This window comes from Mytilus trossulus, chromosome 11 (genome assembly GCF_036588685.1).
Source record: "Mytilus trossulus isolate FHL-02 chromosome 11, PNRI_Mtr1.1.1.hap1, whole genome shotgun sequence".
Classification (NCBI taxonomy): domain Eukaryota; kingdom Metazoa; phylum Mollusca; class Bivalvia; order Mytilida; family Mytilidae; genus Mytilus; species Mytilus trossulus.
In genome coordinates, this window is record NC_086383.1 from 63792065 (window position 1) to 63804564 (window position 12500).

General features: G+C 32.4%; 1 protein-coding gene across 1 annotated transcript in view; it reads left to right on the plus strand.

Moving 5' to 3' along the window:
• The window catches only part of LOC134690235 (uncharacterized), a 63642-nt gene extending 61848 nt beyond the window's left edge, over window positions 1-1794 (plus strand). The window contains exons 11-12 of the mRNA XM_063550210.1: window positions 228-255; window positions 1460-1794. Of these exons, the coding sequence (XP_063406280.1) occupies window positions 228-255; window positions 1460-1794 (363 nt within the window). The remainder of the gene's footprint in view (window positions 1-227; window positions 256-1459) is intronic.
• The last annotated feature ends 10706 nt before the right edge of the window (window positions 1795-12500 follow it).

The window sequence follows — 12500 nt, forward strand, 5'->3', positions numbered from 1 at the left end:
GGATCCAGGTGGGAAATATTTTTTCAATTTCTAGAAAATATTTGTAACCGATGAAAACTAGGTCATGTATATTTATATAGACACTACATATACATATATATATCATGTATATATAGATATTACAAATATAAAAATCAAAAATAATTAAAAAATGCATAATACCAAACATCTGTATCTGTAAATCTAAAAATGTGTGTTAACTGGTTGTTTATCCTTTGTCATTTCAGATTTTGAGAGATGTTCAAATAAACAAAGGTAATTGACAGTCTAAAATCTATTGACTACCAAACTGTATCTTTAGGGTAACAAGTATCCGTCTATATATGTATTCTCCTATAAACATTTCATTTTTCGAAATCGGGGTTTTGCAGGGCTAGATTCAAGCATAGTATTGACCTTGTTAAATAAAGATTTAACCTTTGAATACCTTTCATAACACTACTTTTCAATGAGTTGTCCAGTAGTATTTGTTTTTATAATGCTTGTAATGAACCTTTGTCTGTTATTTTCCTCTGGCATGACCTCTTTGTTATGGTTTAATAGACACTATTTAAAGTCAGTAGTGTAAAACCCCAGGGTTGATGTCTAACAATTAAGCAGTAATAATGTCGAATAACGGAGTTTTACAAGCTATACAATGTAATCTATTTATTTTGTTGAGGGATAAACAATGAGAAAGATCCCAAATTTCTAACCTTAAAAATCCGTACAAGTAATTAACCCATGAAAATGACTATATTATTTCGTTAAGAATTATGGGCTGGAATAATTTTACTAGTAATGTTATTTAATCTCAAAATATTATATATTTTCATTATACAGTTTATATTGGCCTATTCCATAATAATACAGAGCTCACTAAGTGCCCCGATGGATATATTTTGATTTTAATAAAATAAACCACGACCAACATATCAGATAATTTAGTCATACATTATGACCTAATCTTCAATATAAGATAATGCATCCATTGTTGGGACCAATTAAAAAAACATGTTGTAAATTGGTTGCATCTGAAACCCTTCTCTGACCATACATTGGTGGCAGTCGGCTGTTGTCTGTTCCTTGGTTGTGTCGTTGTCTCTTTGACACATTCCCATTTCCATTCTAGATCTATTCATCATGAACACTCAGAGCCGAATATTTAAAGACAATGAAGCTATTGTAGATGACAGATGAACATAGTTCCAATTAATCGATACATGATGCCGAGAGCCTAGTGTTAATTCTAAATCTGCTAGGAAGTCAGTTTCTGTTCGACAATGTGTTGAGTGATACTCAGCGGCCCTGTTATTTTCGTTTTTATGGATAGTTTTGGCATGACATATAAAACGTTGTTGTTAATATTTTTTGTTCATAAAAAGTAAATATTTAAAAAAAACTGCAAAGCAATTTGATTGAACATTTGAAAGCGTTATAAAATACCAGGTGTTATATACGAATATTGTTCAATTTTTAGAGCTACCAAAAGCCAAGTTGAATCTTAAACCTTCGAGATCAGACATGAACATACTGCCCAATCATATTGGTAGGGAAACATTCCAGCTTGGCATCGAACTTGGATTGTCTGTGGTTGAAATGCACCAGATTCAATCGAATCATGTTACAAATCTTCGTGGCCAAACAGAAGATGTGCTTTGCAAATGGCGGAAGCAGTATCATGCTACATATGAAGTATTAGTCAAAGCTCTTTATCGCCTGGACTTGGCTGGTGTTGTAGAATCCTTAACATACGAAGTAGGAGTAAAGGAGGAAATTGAAGGTATATACAATAAAGTTTGTGCATACACTTAATATGACAATATATCTATCAGACAAATGGAATTTTAATTTGATTTTGATGGATGGCTGCAACCAATACAGATGCATTAATTTGCATGGGTTGAGAATGATTTGGCTGTGCCTAAAGGGCCTATATATGTCAGGTATTTTCATATTTTTATCAAACATCGTCATCCCTTGATGTCAGCAAAGTTTTGCAAACATCTTTTCCTAAAAAAACCGCTTGGTTACACAAAAGGAAAGCATTACTTAATTGTGGACATTATTTAAAGCTTTTCCTATGGAACGCCACAGCTGCCTAATGATAACAATATGATATAGCAAATTGACAGAGTATTGTAGTCAAATGTCGTTAAAGTATAGAACATTTGCTTCATGATATATCTTTACTCGAAATCACTAAGATACATTTATATACTATAAAGACACTTTGATACAACATGGAGCTACCTTTTCATACTATTCTGTCATTTCACTTTGTTATGAAGATAATATTTTATACTAAGAAGACATCTTGCTAAAACATGTAGCTACATTTTCATACTAATTTGTCGTTTAACTAAACTATTATTTGATATTGCTACAATGTATGTTATAAAGATACATTTTATACTATAATGATATCTTAATATAACATGAAGCAACTTGTTCATACTATTTTGTCACCACAGTATATTATAACGGTAGATTTGTATACTATAAACTCATCTTGATAAACCATGGAACAATTTGGTCATACTATTATGTCATATAACTATCTTATAAAGACATATTTTAATATCAAGCTAACAGTTCTTATATCACGAGGTGTCATCTATATAACAGTAGACTATTTGATTACACTACAAGACCATTTCGTCATACCATAATACCATTTCACCATATCATAAGACCATTTCACCATATTATAAGACCATTTCATCATACCATAATGACATTTCACAATGCATATCATAAGGGTATTTTATCATATCATAATATCATTTTACCATATCACAAGACTATTTCATTATACCATAAGACAAATCTATAAATAGCGGCGAAAATTCCCCGCGAAATTCATCCACAACATCGACAGTAATTAGAAAAAAGAGGCCGTGAAGGAAATCTTTTTGCGGGCCTTAGGGAATCGCTTTCAAGATGAATGAATGAACTTAATTATTGAGTTGTAAAGACTTGGTGTCGACAAGATAGGCGACACATACAGACTGGTACCTTCTTAAATTAAATAAACAAGACAAAAACAAAAATATGGCCTATATTGTTTTCGCCAAATTTTAATTATCATGACAGCAATCTGTTTGTTTTTTGATGGTTAATTAAAGCACATCTTTGCAAATCATGCTGACAGGTACGATGGAAAATGGGTAACCCGTATCCCGTACCCATTACAATTTAGCCGTATTCTTGAATATTGTTATTAACCAATCATGCTAATAGCTAAGAGCCAGATCGGCATATGTTTAAAATGACATTATTGTTAAAATCATAATGATCTTTTAAACGAAGGTAACAAATCAATGCTGAAAGTTAATAAATCTTTACTTTTCTATATAAATTTTACGATTTTATCTAGCTTCATACATAGAAACCTTCGGGTCAAAGGGGGAGGGGTGTATTTCGATACTCAATTGATATGGGTGACGCTGGGGATCCGACACCCTACCCTTTTCGTATAATTAAAATAATAAAAATGCATATAACATTTAAATAGTTGCATATGTAAAAGTGTGACTTTTTTCCATTTTGGTTTGGTTTCATGAGGTGTGTTGAAAAATTTACTACAAAAGAGACGAAGTTGGAAAATTTGTAGAAAGAAACACAGCAATAAACACCCAAACTTGTGGCTCTGAAAAAAAATACCGAGCTTATAATTTAACAAGTAATGGGATTTTTTTTTAACTTATCATATATTTCTGATATTTTCACCTACCTATTCACATCACAAGTAGCAGAAAAATGTGAGATATTCCAGCCGCACGTCCTATAACCAAGGATTTGTATAGTAACTATATAAATCCTTGCTATAATATAGTAGCCTAGTATATAGGAAGTCTAAGTTGAGATGAAGTACGATACTATTGGATGACAATAAAGTGCGATACTACATAGAAACGAATGAATAAACAGAAATAAACAAAACAAAATGAAAATTAATCAAAAATATAATAACATCGATTTGAAATATATATACAATATCCCGTTGAAATTCAAGTTTTATGCTGAATTGTTCACGATTGAAAATAAATAGCTGCACCATGAGCGCATGATACGTCCTTCGTCTTGTGTGAAGGTTTGTGCAATAAGCATAAATAATTTCTGAGATACGGCGCGACATGTACTTTTTTTTAAAAATAAAATTTTGAATCATCACCAAAAACTATACAGATCTTTAAATTAATATAACTAAGAAGTGTGTAATGTTGTAAAGTTTAAATCAAGAATCATTTATTTGTTTTTGAGATACAGTGCGACATGTGCCCCCCCCTCCCCTTGTTTTTCTCCAAAAACTCAATAACTCTAAAATAAAATTTTGAATCATCACCAAAAAGTATTCAGATCTTTAGATAAATATAACTTAGAAGTGTGAAAAGTTTTATGCAATAATCATAAATAGTTTTTGAGATACAGCACGACATGTGAAAAAAACACACCCCTGTTATAAAGTCTCGTAACTCAAAAAGTTTAAATCTTATTTTCATCAAAACGTATACAGATTGTTCGATCGTCATAAGAAATAACTATGTTAATTGTCGTGACATTTGAATAAGCGTTTCTCAAGTTACGGTGCGACATGTGGACGCCGAACAGAGGAACAGACGGACAGACAGACAGACAGACAGACAGACAGACAGACAGACAGACAGACAGACAGACAGACAGACAGACAGACAGACAGACAGACAGACAAACAGACGGACGGACGGACGGCGGACATTTTTATGCCATGAAACATCCCGTCAAAATGTTGGCAGACGTATAAAAAATGGATTTAAGCGAAGAACAAGTGTATATCGACATGTGGACGCCGAACAGAGGAACAGACGGGCAGACAGACATACAGACAGACAGACAGACAGACAGACAGACAGACAGACAGACAGACAGACAGACAGACAGACAGACAGACAGACGGACGGACGGACGGACCCCCCATTGGTAGCTTAAGTGGAATGTTCTTTAAGTGGTTATTTGTTAAGTGGTTAGCTCCATAAGTGGTTACATAATTGGGTATGTTTAGAAAAGGATTATGTGGTATTTTGAGCAGTGTCGCCATCTACATGTCCAAAATTTATGTGGTAATTAGAGCAGTGTCGCCATCTACGTGTCCAACACTTATGTGGCAAATTAGGTGGATAATATATAGCTTGTTTCGATTTTGACAAAGAATGCTTCTATTTCATTACATTGTTTTTTTTTCTCTTTATGTCAATAAAATTTGACATTATCAGTTCTTTCGTACTATTCTGTAAACCTCACACAACTGATCATTCAATAAATCTGAGATTACCATAATATATCATAGTAATCTTCGAATAAATTCATTATTTCTAGAATTTCAGAATTTTAAAAATTAGGTGAAATTGGCCCTTATAATACATGCCCTTAGCTTTTAAAATTTCATGTATACAGGGCTCACCACACTGGAGGGTATAACACCTCCTTTTGGTATACCATATTCCAGGTCTTTTTAATAGTATTCAGTATGCCAGAGTGCAGGACACAGTACTTTCAATTTCTGGTATTGGTACGTGTACATGTACACTAGATTTACAGTCTAAAACGTTCAAAGACAGAGAGAAGTAGTACAGTTTACATTTATCAAATTGAGCATGGCAAAAAACAGGTTCCCTGATTTTATATTTGATGCATGTATAATGCATCTAACTTATCTTAATTTGATCAGCCACTGCAATTCTAAACAGTTTTTTGGTTTCTGTAGGCTGTTCATTGCTGGTATTCCTAAGACCCAAATATGGATTATGTTGGTACATGTATATATACAGACCTTTAGTCTGAGTATGCTATAGTGTTCTTTCTTGATTCAACACAACAGAAAAAAAAGGACTAATTAAGAGGGGAAACAACTCAAAATTATGTGTTGCCTCCGTTTTATTCTTGTCAATTCATATAGGAATAAATACCATCCACTGTATCTCCAGGTTTTATCCTATCTAACACTGGGTTTTGATAAATGCGATTCATGCTTGAGGTGCAATCAAGAAGAGGCTGTTTCAAGGCACATAAATTCTGGAAATGGCTCCGACTTGAATTTGTTTAAAAGGGGTCGTAATGTCTGCATGAGAAAAGATGAATTAGAAGATGTGGTATGAGTGCCAATGAGACAACTCTCCATCCAAGTCACAATGTAAAAAATATAACAATTATAGGTCAAAGTACGGCCTTTTACACGGAGTAGTAGCATGAGAAAAGGTATGTTTTCAAGACATATCTCCTTAATTGAGTAAAAGTGTAAGTCTGTTCTTTAATATCTGCATAAACAGGATCTATAATCATCTATGTATCCATTACCCAATTGGATCCAAAAAAAGGTGGCTAAATTTTCAGCCTTGCGTCTCTTGATGAAATCACTGTTTGTATTTACCTGATGATGCTAAACACTATTTTTTTGGAAGGGGGTATTTTATGCTGACAAAATTTAAATGGTATATTTGATTTTTCTCCAAAATTATATGAAAAAATTACTTAATTCAATGGTAGGTGGTTGAGTACTAGTAACTTAAACTGAACTGACTTAATTCTGAATCTCATAAACTAAATACAAAGTTGCTATACATGTCTACATATGAAGCGGTTACATGCATCTCCATGTTTGAGGTGGTTTAATGTCCTTGTCTGAGGTGGTTATATGTCCACATAAGAAGTGGTTATATGCATGTCCTTGTTTAAGGTGGTTTATTGTCCACATATGAAGTGGTTACATGTATGTCCATGTTTGGGGTGGTTTATTGTCCACAAATGAAGTGGTTACATGTATGTCCATGTTTGGGGTGGTTTATTGTCCACATATGAAGTGGTTACATGTATGTCCATGTTTGGGGTGGTTTATTGTCCACATATGAAGTGGTTACATGTATGTCCATGTTTGGGGTGGTTTATTGTCCACATATGAAGTGGTTACATGTATGTCCATGTTTGGGGTGGTTTATTGTCCACATATGAAGTGGTTACATGTATGTCCATGTTTGGGGTGGTTTAATGTCCACATATGAAGTGGTTACATGTATGTCCATGTTTGGGGTGGTCTAATGTCCACATATGAAGTGGTTACATGTATGTCCATGTTTGGGGTGGTCTAATGTCCATATATGAAGTGGTTACATGTATGTCCATGTTTGGGGTGGCTTATTGTCCACAAATGAAGTGGTTACATGTATGTCCATGTTTGGGGTGGTTTATTGTCCACATATGAAGCGGTTACATGTATGTCCATGTTTCGGGTGGTTTATTGTCCACATATGAAGTGGTAACATGTTCACATATTAAGTGGTTACATGCATGTCCATATTTTAGGTGGTTTAATGTCCATCAACCTGATGACGTGATGTATTCAATTTGGTCTCAAATGAATTATTTGGCACTTAACATGGATTTAAATCAAATTAACCATGGTTTTCCCACAGCATGATGTGGAGTCATTTTTTTCTGGTCAGAAACTACAAAACATATAAAACTGTTATGTTATCTATATATATGACCCTTATATGGTCCTGTACCATGTTTAAATCATGTCTGTATGTTGTTGCAAGTAATATTGTGTTGAAATTTGAAAAGGATTGGTCAATGGAAATTTAATCTTTTGAATGGAAACCAAGTGTCTACTGACAACATTAACAATTTATACATCATATAACAATCTTTAGGAACGAAACTGTTAGTTATTGCCAGCAAGAAATGGTCGATTAATTCAACTTACATCAAGTTAGCATTTTGTGCAAGGTGAAAAGATCCAGAGAATAATTGATCTGAGATCCCCTATTAACTGATGCTTCATTACAATGATATGAAAAAGTTAAGAAAACACTTTTGAAATGTGGAGGAAAATTTTATTGTTTAACTCAAAACAAAAATCAATAACCTGTTTTAGGAAATACATATATCTCTGCTTGATTTAGTTAATTCTCTTAATTTTTTATAGCCCAAAATAATCAGTTTGTCGTCTTTGCAAAAAACGACAGAGTGATCCATATGTGGCGTCCTTGCTATGCAGACAACTCAAAAATTCTTTAAAAGAAAATGCAATGATTCTGATAATAAAAGTGCATACTATAAATGTCCCAACTGAAAAAGCATGTGGACGCAGAATAAAGGTTATCAGATACCAGAGAGGGATAATTTTAATTTTAATTCAAGCCCTGTCCAAGGATTTTTTCTGCAAACAACTTCAAACCTTCATATGTACCTTAAACATGTGCACACCAAATATCATTAACCTACAATAAAGTAGTATTTGTAAAACTAGTCACAAAACTTAACTTTACTACCATGTTATATTCACAAAGTTACTTATGCAGTACCGTTGAGTTGGGTCACACAATCAACATGGTTGGTCTATTTTCAAATGGAATGCCCTTAGCTATTCACAACTTTGATAAAGAATGTGCTTCGCCGAGCGTAGGTTGATATGACTGCAGAGGTCCAATCCTGAACAGTTGGGGCAAAAATTGACACAATATTCAAGCTTGATACAGGTATGAATTTGGATTTAATTAAATATTTGACACATAATGTGTTTCTGTCAAAGAATAAATGTAGTCAAAGAACTTGAAATTGGTTAAATGATTTAAATTTATTTTCAATTGAAGATATCATGGTGTTGTGCAATACTGAGTAAATATGTTTTTTATAGACTATATACAAGGAAATAGCAAAATAAATTGAGAAAAACCCAAAATTAAAAAAAAAAAAGGTTATTTTGTCAATATTGATGAAAACAAATTCCACCCCCCCCCCTAATAACTATGAAGAAATTTTAATTTGTGAAATGTGGTACAACTTAAGAGATAACCATACACTTGAACACAAGTTATTGCATGAAAACTAGAAAAATACTTGTTTTTGGCCCCTCATTCCTGAACGGTTTTGGCAATTACCCCCAAAAACAAAAGGTCAGGACAACTATTATTTTTGGTCCATTAGAAAATAATATACATGAAATAACAACAATAAAACCTTTTATAGTACTACAGCTTTTAACTACACCATGTTTTTTGCAAAAAAAATAATATCATCTGTAATTCAGATTTTGTGTAAAAAAATAACAGCAAAAACAGACACAAGCACAATAAAAAATACAAGTATAGACAAATTATGCCAGTACATTGATCTCATTATGCATCTACTCTCCAAAGAATAACCTCTCACTAATTACAAATATGCAAACTTAAATGTCTATTTAGAACAACTCAAATTATTGTTAAAAGTTAATATGAATAGTAAATTGCCTAGGATATGTGCAATAAAATGGTTTATCACATATTTTATACTGATATGTACGTTTTTGCATGGCCAGTAATAGCCGGAGCCGAAGCAGCAAAACGACCAGGAGAGTTTCTCTCAGATCAAATGACAATGCATGTAAATTCATACAAAAAATAAAAAATGAGAACACAATGTAAAGAAATTTAGAAATTTACGAATCTGCTGTAGTAGAAAAAAGTAATTATCAATAGTGAAAATCACAAAAGATCTCGTAAAATTTTGATGTCATAAAGAACATAAAGAATTTAGAAACGCCACACTGGAATGAGTAGCTATATGATATTCTTCCTTTAAAGCATATTTAACATTGGTAATGTAACACTTTAAGTCGTTTAATATTTGCAATTCTTATAATTAATATATTTATTGTTTATTATTTCTGAATCTTATCACAAAACGTTGCTTACCTACTGTGATAAGAACTTTTTTTTAACTCCCAGTGATCATGGTGATACATATTTTGATTTTTTTTCATTAAATGTCTTTTTGAATTTGTGATGAAATATCAAACATAATTTGGTGTATGATATTTTTTTCTCTTGCTTGAAAATATGTGATAAATAGATAATTACATGTCATTTTCCATATGGTCCGTGGTATCAGCCAACGACCCATATCAAGCCCTCAGGCTAAAGCCCTCTGGCTTGATATGGGAATCTAGGGCTAATACCAGGGCCATATGGAAAATGCCATGTAATAATCTATAATTATTAAATGATATGAGCAAATAAGCCCCAATACGGATAAATCAGCATGTGCAATACAAAAAACGTTCCACTGTCGATATAAATTAAGATTTAATATTGCTCTTCGAACAGGGCCAATACGGAAAAAAACAGGGCCAATACAGAAAAAAGCAGGAAAAAAGCCATATTAGCCCTAGGGCTAATACAGGACGTTCACTGCTGATTTTCAATTTTCTTACGCCATTACTTAACTTTGGAAGTATCGTTATGCATAAAAACATTTGTATAATATTTTTTAAATTAAAGTCATAAAATAAACAGGTTAAATGATGTGCAATGTTTTGTAACGTCTTAAAGTTTTGAAACAGAAAAAACAGGGCAAATACAGAAAAAGCGGGAAAAAAGCTGTATTGACCCATGGGCTAATACGGAACGTTCACTTCTGGTTTTTTATTCTCTTATAATAATTTAATAAAAGTGTTATGAACTGGCTGTTTCTGTATTGGCACTGGTATAGATTCTCGGTCAGCTGTATTGGCCCTCGACCCTATGGGTCTCGAGGCCAATACAGCAAACCTTGAATCTATACCAGTGCCAATACAGAAACAGCCAGTTAATAACTCTATAGGATTTTCTAAATATCATTGTCACATGAGGTGCATAGCAAGCTACCCCCTCCCCCCCTAATCTTAGAATAAATACATTATTTCTAGAATTTCAGAACCTTGAAAAATAGGTGAAATAGATTAAAAAAATCTAATCACAATCATAAATAGCCTAACAAATAAAGTATGTGTGTTTACCGTCACAATCTGAAAAAAATAAGGTGGGTAGGGAGGTAGGGATTTTTTTTTACTTTTATTTTTTTACAATGAGTCTAGATACTTCAAATCCATTGATATACTACCGAAAGCCCTCAATTAAATCTACTTTATGATTAAAAAATCATTCAGATATGATGTAAACTAAATTCTAAACTAATCATATTGGCATTTCTTCAATTTTCAATTTTACCCCCATGGTAAATTTTAACAACTGCAGTCATGTTATTCTACTGATCAAAATCCCAAACACTATTTTTGTAGAGAATACACTTATCTGTGCCAAGTTTGGTTAATCCATCCCGCAGTTTTAAAGGAGAAGACGTTTGAAAAAGTTTAGACGATGCCAGACGCATAGTGATGAGAAAAGCTCACTAAGAGCTTATAAATACAGTATTTCTAGGATTTAAGAACTTTAAAAATTAATGAAATTGGGGGCCAAATGTTGGCTTGTTAATAAGAATAAATCATAGTAAAATTAAGACTGTACTTCCTGTTGTGTTTTTACCAATATAAATCCACTCAACTAAAACAGCCTAGCCAAGATCAGATGTGCATTTCATATTGGGTCTATGTTATAGGCTTCTAAAGACAAGAAAATAAACTTTACATAAGTAATACATCTTTGAACTGAAGAACAGAATGTAGGGTTTTACAATGAATATCAAATATCATGTAAAGGTGATACCGTTTTGAAAAAAACCACTAAAATTCACGCTGAAAATTGGCAAAATTTCACGTTATGTTGTTTCATTTAAAATTTCACTATTTTTATCAATTGATAGTTAATAAGTGAACTTAATTTGAACTACATTATTGGTTCACTGTTATAGACAATTTATTCATCTTTCTTTTACTGTTTGTTGCAACAAAAAATCTTCAGTGGTTTCAAAGTTATGATAAAAGTTGAATACTATGCGTTTGTTATGAAATTTTGTACTTTTGTTTTTAGCTTGCTCAGTGTAGTGATAAAGCATAAAAATGAATCAAATTCATGCTATCAAGTGTTTTGTTATCCCTTCTAGTATATACATTATCAAAAACTACCTCATTTATCATAATTGCAGTACCCTAGCTGGAGATATATACCATCAAAGTTGGATATACAAATAAAGTGAAAAAAATGTCTTGTCCGTAGACATGCATTCCCTAGTAAACTGGAAGTATAATAACATTAATGTTGCATTGCTAAGTTCCTGTTCTTTTGTAGATATGAAAACACTACTTACATTTTTTTCTACCATCTATTAATAGAGGAAAAATTTCAAAAATATGTCAGAATGTCTTGTCCGTAGACACATGTCTTGTCCGTAGACATGCCTTTTTATCAATATTGCTTGGCTTTATGGGTCTAAATTAGGCCTATTTGTTGTTTAAACTTAGAAATATCTTATTTTTAATTAAAAATGGTAATTTAAGTGTTCTCAATTTTTGTAAAATTACTTTAAAGGAGTAGATTTTAAAAAGTGGCAGATTATCAGTCATAAAAAGCATATCTTATTTTACTTCAATATTGTTTAATCAAGTTGCTGCATACCTTAAAAGATTTTAACTAAATCAATTGAAGAAAAAGTATTTCTCTCTCTCGAATTTATCTTTTGATTTTTAGTATTAACAGCATATGAGGAAGTGTCTACGGACAAGACACTTGTACATAACAAGTATTAAATTCAATTATTTGTCTACTATGGAACTTACACCTTATTTA